Below are 12,012 nucleotides of genomic sequence, written 5' to 3'. Positions count from 1 at the left end.
GCTTCTACACAGCAAAGGAAGCAATCAGTGGTGAAAAGACAGCTTACGGAGTAGGAGCAAATTTTGCCAGCTAATCCTTGGACAAGGACTGACATGTAGACTATGAAAAGCTAAAAAAAAATAGACCCTGCCCCCAAATAAAAGGCCCAGTCAATAAGTGGGCAACCAAAATGGAATAGACATTTCTCAGAACAGATGGCCAATAAGTACATGAAAAAAATGTTCCATCTCTCGGGCCATCAGAAATGAAAATTAAAAACAATACTGAGATACCATCTTACTCCATGAGAATTGCTGTTATCAAAAACATTTAATGACATGCTGGTGAGAATGTGGGAGAAAGGAAGCATTCTGCATGCTTGGTGGGAATGTAAGCTACTACCACTGTGAAGATTCCTCAGAAAACTAAAAATAGCCCGCTGGTATGCACTGTATACACTGAGGCAAGAGAATAGTCCCACGAGTTCAAGACCAGCGTGTACTACAGAACGAGGCCCTGCCTCCAAAAAAGTAAAAATAATCATTCATTTGGCCCAGCTATTCCACTCTGAGTATCCGAAAGTGTTATAATCATGTTACAGTGACACATGCACACCCACATTTATAGCAGCACAGTTTGTTTTTTAACTTAGATTTTATTGATACATTTTAGATATACATAACAATCACATTCATCAAAGAGAATTTATTTCTCTTAAAAGTATGGTCTCAGTGCATCCATTTAGCTTAGAAATGTCTTGAGTTTATCCTTCTTTAAGACAGAGTAGTACTCCAATATATATATATATATATATATATATATATATATATAACACGTCTTTATCCATTCACTGGTTGGAGGGCCCTTGGGCTGTTGCCAAGATTTTGCTCTTACAAACTGTGCTGCTATAAACGTGAGTGTCAGCAGCTGAGCCTGAAGCATTCAGATAGAGTAGACAGCCAAAGTGGTATTAATCCCAAGCATTTCCTTTGTGCTCACTGATTTCAAATCCATTACAGACTAGTGCTGAGGGCCAGCAAGATAGCTAAATGGTCTAAAAGCACCAGCTTAGGCAAGCTCAGGGGCCATTGTGTGATCCCTGGTATCACATGCCCTTCCAGCTGGCGGGCTGATAGATAGATAGATAGATAGATAGATAGATAGATAGATAGACAGACAGACAGACGGTCAGATAGGTAGATTTTTTTAAATACTTGTTTTCTAGATATTGCAAAAAATAGTTGAGATCAACTGTCTTACTGTCAGTAGATCCCCGCCCCCCCCCCCCAAAGAAACAGAACTGACGCTGCTATGTTACTGTTTTAAAGACTGGGATGGGGCCATGGAAATGGCTCAGTGGCATAAGCACCTGCCTGGTAAGTGCAAGATTATGAGTTTGATTCCTTATACCAAGAAAAAGACTGGGATAGCTTTTTTATGCTTTTGGACCATTTCGTTTTGTTTTATTTTGTTTGAGACAAGGTCTTGCTATGGAGTTCAGTCTGGCCTTAAATTCACTGTGTAACCCAGACTGGCCTTGAATTCCCAGCTGTCCTCCTGCTTCAGCCTCCTGAATGCTGAGATTTACAGGCATGTGCCACCATGCCTGGCTTTGCTTCTGCAGTTTTACTATTTACTAGGTGAAGAATGCACTCTAATTTTATTTGGGTTGTCTTATTTTTTTTAATTGCTTTGGAACCAGCATTGAACCCACAGCCTCACATATGTATAATCCGAGCCCCAATTTCAGAATGATAACTACAGTCCAACACCTGTATGAGTCACATTGTTGAGGAATTACAATTCCTGCGCCGTGTATCACATATATGTTCTGTTGTTATTTGGACAATGGCACTCTTGTTTTCTTCTTTGCTTATCACTTCTTTTCATATTATACCCACTGAGTGCTAGAACATGTCTTCTCCAATCCTGCTTTTCTTAGCCCATTCTTACATTTTAGCCTAAAAATACTTTTTTGTGCTACATTTGTTTCTCCTCTAAAATACCTGTTTTTGGGCTGGGAAGATAGCTCAGCAGTCTAATTGCCTGCCTGGCAAGCCCAAGGACCCGGATTCTACCCCTGGTCCTGCATGCCATGCCAGCCCTGAAACCCCAGGTACACTATGCCAGCCCAAAAACCAAGCGTGGTGGCGCATGCCTATAATCCCAGCACTGAAGAGGCTGAGACTGGAGGATCACTATGAGTCCGAGCTATGTAGCAAGACTCTGTGCCAGATAGATAGATAGATAGATAGATAGATAGACAGACAGACAGACGGTCAGATAGGTAGATTTTTTTAAATACTTGTTTTCTAGATATTGCAAAAAATAGTTGAGATCAACTGTCTTACTGTAAGTAGATCCCCGGCGCACCCTTCAGAAGTGTTGCTCACACTTGCAGACACCTGGCTGTCTCTGAGCTGTGGATGCGCCCAGAGGCTGGCTGTGGTACCCATTGCTGCGGGGCGGAAACAGCAGGCTGTGCGAATGGTGACAGAAACTGAGGAAAGTTGCCCATACCAATACCAGAATTGGTGTTGCTTTACCAGAGATGGGTGGAATAAATAATCCTTGCAAATCCAATTTTAAATGACTACAGACTGGGAAGTAGTGAATTTATTTTCTTTTTTCCAGGTTTGTATTTCAGCAATCGGAAAAGTTTGCAAAGATGGAAAACCAGTACCAGTTGCTGAAAATAGAAAACAGTGAATTCAAAGGACTTCAAAGTAAAATCAGTTTAATTTCAGAAAAGGTAATTATTAACATATCTGGGGAGACACTTCCATGTACTTCACAGCTGTGTTACTGTACTCTGTCTAGGCCTGCTTTCTTCCCACACTTCAGACCACAGCTATTTTGCTCTCACTGGTTTTCTTACCTCTGACATTCTCCCTCTGACCTAATTTAGACTCAGGCTGCAGTTTGGAAACATGAAGATTTCAGTGTCAGGTACTGAAAGCACTGAAAATAGGATTGATCTTTAGGAGTAATATTAGAATATGTTAAGCACTTGTTTTGTTTTGGTGGAACCGGGGATTGAACTCAGGCCCTTGCGCTTGCCAGGCAAGCGCTTATTCTACTGAGCCATCTCCCCAGCCCCAAGTACTTGTTAAGAAAAGATAGAGCCATTTTCTTAATTTTTACTGTTTTAAGTGCGCGCACGTGTGTGTGTGTGTGTGTGTGTATGAATAGTCTAAAAATAAATGTTGGTTTTCTAGCCAAATAAGAGTTCTATATAGTCAGGCCAGCCAAATAACTCAGCTGATTAAAGCACGTGTTTAGGCTTAGGTAGCAGCCAGGGGTTCGATCCCCACCATGCCATGCCCGCCCCACCCCCAGGACACACTAAGCCGGCAATTGAGACTGGGTATGGTGGTGCACACCTGTAATCCCAGCTCTTGGGAGGCTGGACAATAGGCAGATCACTAGGAATCCAATCTACATAGTGAGACCCTATAAACCCTATAGATCCTTACTAAAATACAAAAAAAAAAAAAAAAATTCTATGCAGTCATGGGAACATACCTGTAATTCCAGCACTCAGGAGGCTGAAGCAAGAAGATCACAAGTTCAAGGCCAGCCTGGGCTACTTAGTGAGTTCAGGGTCAGCCTACGCAAAAACAACAAAAGAGTTCTAATGAAAACTAAAATAACTCTCATGTCTGTGATACCTTTCTTCAACGTGGCGACGCAGATTCCTGCCACATAAATTATTATTTTTTGTTTGTTTTATTTAGTGCAGGTTCTATAGGCTCTCACTACATAGATCAGACTCGTAGTGATTTTCCTGTTTTCAGCCCCGCAAGTGCTGGGATTATAGGCACACACCACCATGCCCAGTCTCATTGGCCATCTCAGCACTACAGCTGAGCGGGGCTGGCAGGGCATGCCAGGGATCAAACCCTGGTCCTTGTGTCTGCCTAAGCATGCGCTTTAATCTGCTGAGCTATCTGGCCAGCCCTCCTGCCACTTAAATTATTACTGCAACTCACATCTCAGGGTAAGGTCCGCTGTGACTCTCCTACTAGGCACCAAGCTGACCCTGGGGAGTATGTCTCATTTGTTCACTTGCTCATATAATAGGGTAGACAAGGACTTGTGCTTGATGAGTTCAAGCACAAGTAAGTTGTATATTCTAATTTTACTCCTAAAAAGGAGTAAAATTTTCTATTTTTTCTGTTGTCTATTTTTTTTGTTGTTTTGTTTTGTTCTTTTTTTTGGCAGAACCGGGGATTGAACTCAGGCCCTTACGCTTGCCAGGGAAGTGCTTATTCCACTGAGCCATCTCCCCGAGTTTAATTTGTTTTTGTTTTTGTTTTTAGGAGTAAAATTAGAATATGTTAAGCACTTGTTAAGAAAAGATAGAGCAAGGATGCTATAAACATAAAGGAGTGCAATCCATGAAAGTTGCACGTTGGAAGCAGCTGATGTGCCCATCCCCCATGCATGGGTAAAGTGCAGCATTCATATTCTATGGAGTACTACTGTGCTGTGAAGAGAGATAGGTCAGCTTGAGACATGTAGGAAAACAGATGCACCTAGAGACCACAATGTTGAGTGAAGAAAGTCAAACACACAAGCTTGAACAATCACATGGTTTCCCTTATATGAAAAAGCTAATATATAAATATAGTATGAAATAAAGGATAATAGGAAAAAAGAAAAGAAAGGTTATGGTATCTGTGTTTCAGCTGCTGGTTTCACTCCAATATGGTGGGAGAGCATACTTTGCAGGATTTCCATTTCTTTGGCTATGTTAAGGTCCTTATTATTGGTATGAGCATGGTCTGTTTTGAGTAAAAAATAAAATAAAGGGGCCGTGAGATACCTCAGTGGTCTAAAGGTACCTGCTTAGGCAAGTGTACTGGGACTGTGATTTGATCCCTGGCACCCCATGCTGCACCAGCCTTGCCCCCAGGGTGGGCTAAGCCAACCACAAAAATAAAATAATAAAATAAATTAAAATTTTTCTAGATTGGAAAATCTCTTGACAATAGAGAGTAAGCTCAGTGATTCCCTGATTTAGGGGTGGAGGACTGGGAGATGATAGGTTGAGAGTAGAACATTTTGTTTTGGGACAAGGAAAATGATCTAAATTTGATTGTGGCCATGGTTGTGCAGCTGTGTCACTATGCTGAAACCTACCAAATTACTTTAAGTTTGTAAATTGGATAGTATGCAAGTTTTAGTTCAATAAAGCTGATATTTAAATAAATAAATATACAGCATTTAATCCTCTAGCAGAGAAAAGCCAGGAATGGAAAGTCACCTCCTGCCCATGAAGGTGAACCCAGGGGCACCTGGGAGGAGCTGTGAAGACTTTGCCTTTTGACCCAGCACTCAAGCTGGAGCCTGGTGGGGCTGGAGGGGGACTCTGATGTGCTAATAGAAAAGCATTTCAAGAGCTGGAAATTTTCCTGTTTACTTAAAATATATTGAAAGCAAGTTTTTTGGTATTTTGGTTTTGTTGGTTTTTTGTGTTTTTTGGTTTGTTTTGTGGTACCCAGGATCAAACTCAGGACCTTGCACTTGCCAGGCAGGCACTTATTCCACTGAGCTATCTCCCCAGCTCTTGAAAGCAAGTTTTGAACAAAATTATATTTCCTTTCCCTGCCCCTATGCTAGGGATTGAACCCAGGAACTTTGGACTGAGCTACATCCCCAGTTCTTTGCTTGGTTTGGTTTGGTTTTGAGTTTAGAAGGGGTCTTCCTAGTCAGAGTTGTCTGGGTTGGGCTCAGACTTGTAGCCCTCCTGCCTCAGCCTGCAGACTGCTGGTGTTACAGGCCTGCATCATCAGACTAGATTTCCTTTTTAAATGAAAAATTTGGGTGACAATATAAAAGCTTTGGGAAGGACAATGGGGAAGAAAAGAGTTATCAAGCTATATCATGTACAGGTTTAAATTCTCCATGCTGAGTGTGATCAATGTGTATGTTGAAATTGTACCAGTAAGCTGAAAAATAAATAAAAAATAAAAGCTTAGAAGCAGACTTAGGAAGTATCATCATGGAACCAAGAAATGTGCAGCCTTTTCATAGCTCTTCCTCCCCTCCCTGCCCGGGGGAGTACTTAAGGAAGAAGATCTACAGCCGCCTTTTGTGTCGGAGCCAGTACTCATCCCCCTCACGCCACCTGGGACAAAACCCTGGCACTTCTCTCAGCTCCTGTTTACTCTCATGCGTTAAATAAAAAATTACAGGGTTTTTGTAAGGATCGGGTGATGTGTATATACAAACCCTTAGAAAACTTTCAAGCACTAATGAATTTATGATACTGGTTTTTTTCAGAACATAGAAAAACTATTAAAATACATTGGAAAACCATAAATGCTAGTTACCATGATCATTAGTTACTTACTATTAGCAGATTAAAGCTTGAAACTTTATTATCCTCAAAGTGGATTTTATGCCAGGTGTAGTGGCACACGCCTGTAATCCCTGCACTTGGGAGGCTGAGGTGGGATCACCAAAAGTTTGAGGCCAGCACGGGTGACATAGTGACTTCAGGGGCAGCCTGACCTACACAAAGAGACCCTGTCTCAAAAAAAAAAAAAAAAAAAGTAGATTGTATTGGAGTGTTCTGCCTGCCGGTCATGTACTGATAAACCCCTGAAACAGGAAATTATCCTGGGTGGAGGTAATGCTACCTGTTGAGGATGCTGCTAAAACAACCCAACTGAACACTATCACCACTGTAGAAGTATTTTTTCAGAATTAGTGTTCGAAGGAACTTGTATTGTACAGACAAACATGCATTAAAATAATTTGTAAATGATGTTTGGGAGTGGTGTGTTGTACGTTGTCCCCATCTGTGACCTGGAACTACATTGCCCTGGGCTGAGGGCTGTTCTAGCCTTTCTGCTTCGTAAACATCCACAGACATGGCCTTTGCGCTCTGGAGTATGGGGACTACAAAGAAGTCGTGAGATACAGAAGACAATTTAGAAGCTCTCAAATCTTCACCTGACAAATGCATCAGACCATTAATGAGTCAGTTTCCATTCTGTGTAAGCTTTTCTTCATTGCCCCCAACTTACCTCTCGCTAAGTATCTTTGTTCCCTGCGTCCTTTCTGTCATGATGCTAATCCTAGTCCATTGTGACTTGCTTGTGTGTAACTTGTCTCCCTACATCTCTTTAGATGAGTCGCTCCACCCACCCAAGCTGGGGATCACCCCCAGGGCTTGATGATGCACTAGGCAAGGGCCTTCCACCAAGCTGCGCACAGCCACAGCCCTTGCAGTCATTCATCTCCTATGCGCCTAGAATGGATGCGCTCCCAGAAGGCACTTGGTGGATCTTCTTGGGCAGATTATATATCTATAATTCCAGCACTCTGGGGGACTGAGGCAGGAGGACTACAAGCTCCCCCACAGCCTGGGCAGTCGAGCAACTTCAGTGAGACCCTGTATCAAAATTGGTAAACAATTAAAAAAAAGCTATGGATGCAGCTTGGTGCAAAAGTTCTGGGTGCTGGGTTTGATCCCTAGTACCACACACACAAAATCTTATCAGGAATCTAGAATATATGATACAGAAGATCCAAACCACTAGAGCAAGTTGTAAAAGTGGTGACTGTGCTGGCAGAGTGTACACTCAAAAATTTTTATTACACTTGACAAATACATAATGAGGCAGGTATTCCAGGAGTTCAAGCTGAGGGCTATGGATTTTATCCTAGAAGTATCAGGAAATGTAAATGTGGTTTTTTTTTATTTTGATTTTTTTTTAATGTATGCCCGGATAGCTCAGTGGACTAAAGTGCCTGCTTAGGCAGGTGCCGGGACCAGGGTTCCATTCCCTTTGTGCTGTGCTGGTCTAGCCGCCGAGGCACACTGAGATGCAATTGAGATGGGCATAGTGGTGCATGCCTGTAATCCCAAATAGCTCAGCAGATTAAAGCCCCTGCAAGCGGGCCCAGGCACAGAGGCTGGGGGTTCCATCCCCAAGCCTGCTGACCCAGCCCCCCCAACATGCTGAGACAGCAGTTTACACTGGGTGTGGTGGCGCACACCTGTAATTCCATCTCTTGGGAGGCTGTAAACAGGCAGATCACTACAAGTCCAATCTAGTAGTGAGACCCTGAACACCCTGTGGACTCTTCCCTAAAACACAAAAAAAAAAAAAAAAAAGTCCCAGCGCTTATGAGGCTGATAAAAACAGGAGAGTCACTACAAGTCCAATCTGTGTAGTGAGACCCTGTAGACCCTGTACTAAAATACATTTTTTTAAAAAAATGTATGCATTGATGTACATAGAGAAGTTCTTTGGTTTAGTTTGGTTTGGTTTAGTTTAATTTGGATTGAATTGGATTTTTTCAGACAGGGTTTTGTTTCGGTTTGTTTGTTTTTTGGTGGTACCAGGGATTGAACTCAGGACCTTGTGCTTGCCCGGCAAGCACTTACTCCACTGAGCTATCTCCCAGGCCCCAGGGTCTTGATATATAGTTCAGACTGGCTTTGAGCTCACTGTGTAGCCCAGGCTGGCCTCAGACTCAGCAGTCCTGCCTCAGCCTCCTGAGTGATGAGATTACAGGTGTGCACCATCACACTAGACTGCATAGCAATTTTCACAGGTTAATCTGGTGTATTGTGTAGGATGATACAGAGAACTGACTGGAAGGAGATCTTAGTAATACTTCTAGAATACTTGATTTGAACTCTTGAGTTGTGTCTCCACCGATGTTACCATAACTCTTTCCCTGTTATAGTGCAGACAGACTTAGCTAAAAAGATTTTTTTTTTTTTTTTTTTTTTTTTTTTGCGGAACCGGGGATTGGACTCAGGCCCCTGCGCTTGCCAGGGAAGCACTTATTCCACTAAGCCATCTCCCCAGCCCCTAAAAGATTTTTTTTTTCAGACAGAAACTCTTCCAGAATCATAGAATTTAGAAAATGCAACAAATTTTACACAGATGCAGTTTCTAAGAAGCCAAACAGAGCCAGGTGTGGTGCCACATGCCTGTAGTCCCAGCATTCAGGAGGCTAAGGCAGGACAATCCCTGCAAGTTTAAAGCCAGCCTGAGCTACGTAGTTCCAAAACCAGTCTGAACTCCTTAGTAATACCTTGTCTCAACAAAAATAAATAAAAAGCCATACAGAACCAGGCGTCATGGCACATGCCTATAATCCCAGATCTCAAGGCTTTGGCAGGAGGATTACCTCAAATTCAAGGTCCACCTGGGCTACATAGTGAATTCAAGGCCAGCCTAAACTATATAGTAAGACCCTGTCTCAAAAAACACAGAAAAATTTACCATAGGAATTACATCTAAGTTATTTTTCATTGAAATGAAAAAAGAGGAAAATGTGATATACTTCAGACTTCTCACAACATTTTCTTTCTTTTGAAAATTCCTCTGCAGATGTACAAATATCTGGGACTATAAGTCATGTGTGTTTTTCTGATATATAGCTAATTAAATTTCTTAAAACAGCTATTAAAGTAATGAATGTTTTAGTCAGTATGATTCTGATGTATTTGGATTTTTGAGATATTGGCAGAATTTGAGTTTGGCATGTGTTGTGGTCCTGAGTATTAAAGTATGTTTCTCTAATATTAAAATTATTAAGTGGCCTTGGGAACTGTTTTGTGTTATAAATGCAGCTTGAGTCTACTGAGAGTACCCTGCAGCAAGCTACGTCCTCCATGTCTTTGATGACCCAGTTTGAGCAGGAAATATCCAGCCTCCAAAGTTTCATGCATGACACTGAAAATAGTGAAGAGGTGCTCTCTCAAAAGATGCAAACCCTTAATGAGAAATTCCAAAATATTACAGATTTCTGGATGAGAAGCCTTGCAGAAATAAATAGTAATACAGACTTTTTCAAAGCAGAAGCAAAGTATATACATTCTCAAGTTACTGTCCAAATTAACTCAGCTGAGCAAGGAATAAAATTGCTCACAGAGCGGCTAAATGATTTGGAAGACAGCACTCGGCGAAATATTAGGACGGTGAAAAGACAAGAAGAGGAAGATCTCGTGCAAGTGCAGGAGCAGCTTGGCTCTGACGCAAAAGCAGTTGAGAAGCTAGAAGAGGAGCAGAATGCTCTCCTGGCCAGAGATGAAGAGCTGACCAGTCAACTCTCCAGCTACGGACCCCGAGTTGAAGAATGCAAGATGCACCTGCCAGCGATCGAAAATGCTGTTCACTCTGTCCTCAGAGTCTCTCAGGACCTGATGGGAACAGAGAAGAAAGTAGAAAAGCTCACGGGGCAGATGTTCAGCATGGAGGATGACATGCTGAGAGCCGTGTCTGAAATAATGGAGCTGCAGAAGACCCTGGAAGGAATCCAATACGATAACAGCATATTAAAGATGCAAAATGAGCTAGATGTCCTAAAGGGGAAAGTGCGTGATTTTATGGCATTTTCAAATACAAAGGAAAAGGGAACTTTGGAAGAATATAATCTAGAAAATGAAATTAGTGATGATTTTTAAGTTCACTACATGTATTCTGATGAACCACACATGAGATTGTGTCCTTTGTTTCTGACTTACATTGATACTTTATTGGAAAAAATAAGATATCCACACAAATGGATTATCTACATAAGGCTTTTTAAGCTCAAACAGTTAACCATTTCCAGTAGAAATACAATAATTCTAAAATATATATTTCTGTATTTTTAAGGCAATATACTTAATTTTTATAACATTTTCCAACAGGAACTTCATTGTGAGTTTACCCTAGTGTATACTGGACCCAAGTATATTGCTGTGGCTAGGAACCAATGACCCTAGTTTGCAGTGTTCAAATCGGTGTCCCTTTCACCTGTGTCTCCCAGGCTTGCTGTCAAGCTGGTCCAGCAGCCCCTCACCTGCCTTTGCTAATTGAGCGCAGGCTCAGGATCCAGACAGCCAAGTTCATAGGAGGGTTATGTGCACTAACGACAGATAGAGCCCGGGCTTTTCTGTGCGTTAATAGGCACTTTGTAAAAGCTATGATCTCTAGAAAATATTTTACCTTTTGTTAAGGTTCTAAACTGTGTTACAGGCCCTCATACAAGTTTTTAAATATATATATATATATATAAAGCATTTTTTGTTTAAGCCCTTTCCTAATATGTGTATATGCTTCCAAGTATGAACTTCATTTACCTGGGCTTTTATTTCTTGTTTTGCAGTATCAGGGATCGAACTCAGGACCTTGTGCTTGCCAGGCATGCACTTAAGCCACTGAACTATCTCCCCAGCCCTATTTTTTGTGTTTTTTGAGATGGGGTCTCACTGTGCAGTTCAGGCTGGCCTTGAGCTCACTTTGTAGGCCAGGCTCGTCTAACGATCCTCCTGCCTCAGCCTCCCAAGTGCTGGGATTACTGGTGTGTACTGCCACACCCGACTCACATATTGATTTTATTTTTTTCAAAGTTAGAGAATGCAGCCAAGTACTCTGTATAGTTGTAATGGAAATTTGGTTCTTCCTGCCCCAGTGAGATTGAATAGAGCTTGGAAGCACTTAGTTACAAAAGGTGGTTATGCTTGGGTATTTTTATTATGTAAATTTGTACGCTTTTGGAGAAACCTCAAACCCACAAGAATTAAAAAGACCTGTGGTAAACAGCCATGAGTTATAAAAGCAGGCCTGGAAGAGTGCTATTACTGAGTCACAGCATTAATTCCTAAAATATATATTTTTTTCCTTTCTCTTTTTGGGCCCAAGTTCAGGCTGGCCTGGAACTCAGGGCAGTCCTCCTGCCACAGCCTCTCAAGTGCTCCCATTACAGGCGTAAATTTCTTTTGTTTTGTTTTTTGGTGGAACCAGGGATTGAACTCAGGCCCTTGCGCTTGCCAGGGAAGCACTTATTCCACTGAGCCATCTCCCCGGCCCCACAGGCGTAAATTTCTAAAATTTTAACGTTTTGACCCATGATGTCTTAAGTCTCTATCTGTGCACTGACAAAACTGTACTTACTTTTATTTAAATGTCAATAATATATGCACAGGGGCTGGAGAGATGGCTCAGTGGTCTAAAGCACCTACTTGAAACAAGCTTGGCAAAGCACAGGGACCGCGGTTCGATCCCCCAGCACCA

At 41.9% G+C, this 12,012-nt stretch overlaps 1 protein-coding gene across 2 annotated transcripts in view; it reads left to right on the top strand.

Moving 5' to 3' along the window:
* Ikbip (IKBKB interacting protein) overlaps positions 1 to 12,012 on the top strand; it is a 24,932-nt gene that overhangs the window by 4,043 nt on the left and 8,877 nt on the right. The window contains exons 2-3 of one of the 2 annotated variants that reach the window (XM_004623813.2): positions 2,615 to 2,732; positions 9,585 to 10,541. In XM_004623813.2, coding sequence (XP_004623870.1) covers positions 2,615 to 2,732; positions 9,585 to 10,418 — 952 coding nt within the window. In that variant the 3' untranslated portion in view covers positions 10,419 to 10,541. Of the gene's footprint in view, positions 1 to 2,614; positions 2,733 to 9,584; positions 10,542 to 12,012 lie in introns of those variants that run through there. The other variant, XM_004623814.2, reaches the window with a different exon arrangement.

The sequence above is a fragment of the Octodon degus genome, unplaced genomic scaffold (assembly GCF_000260255.1).
Source record: "Octodon degus isolate 3935 unplaced genomic scaffold, OctDeg1.0 scaffold00004, whole genome shotgun sequence".
Taxonomy (NCBI): domain Eukaryota; kingdom Metazoa; phylum Chordata; class Mammalia; order Rodentia; family Octodontidae; genus Octodon; species Octodon degus.
This window is presented reverse-complemented; position numbering and strand designations above follow the sequence as displayed.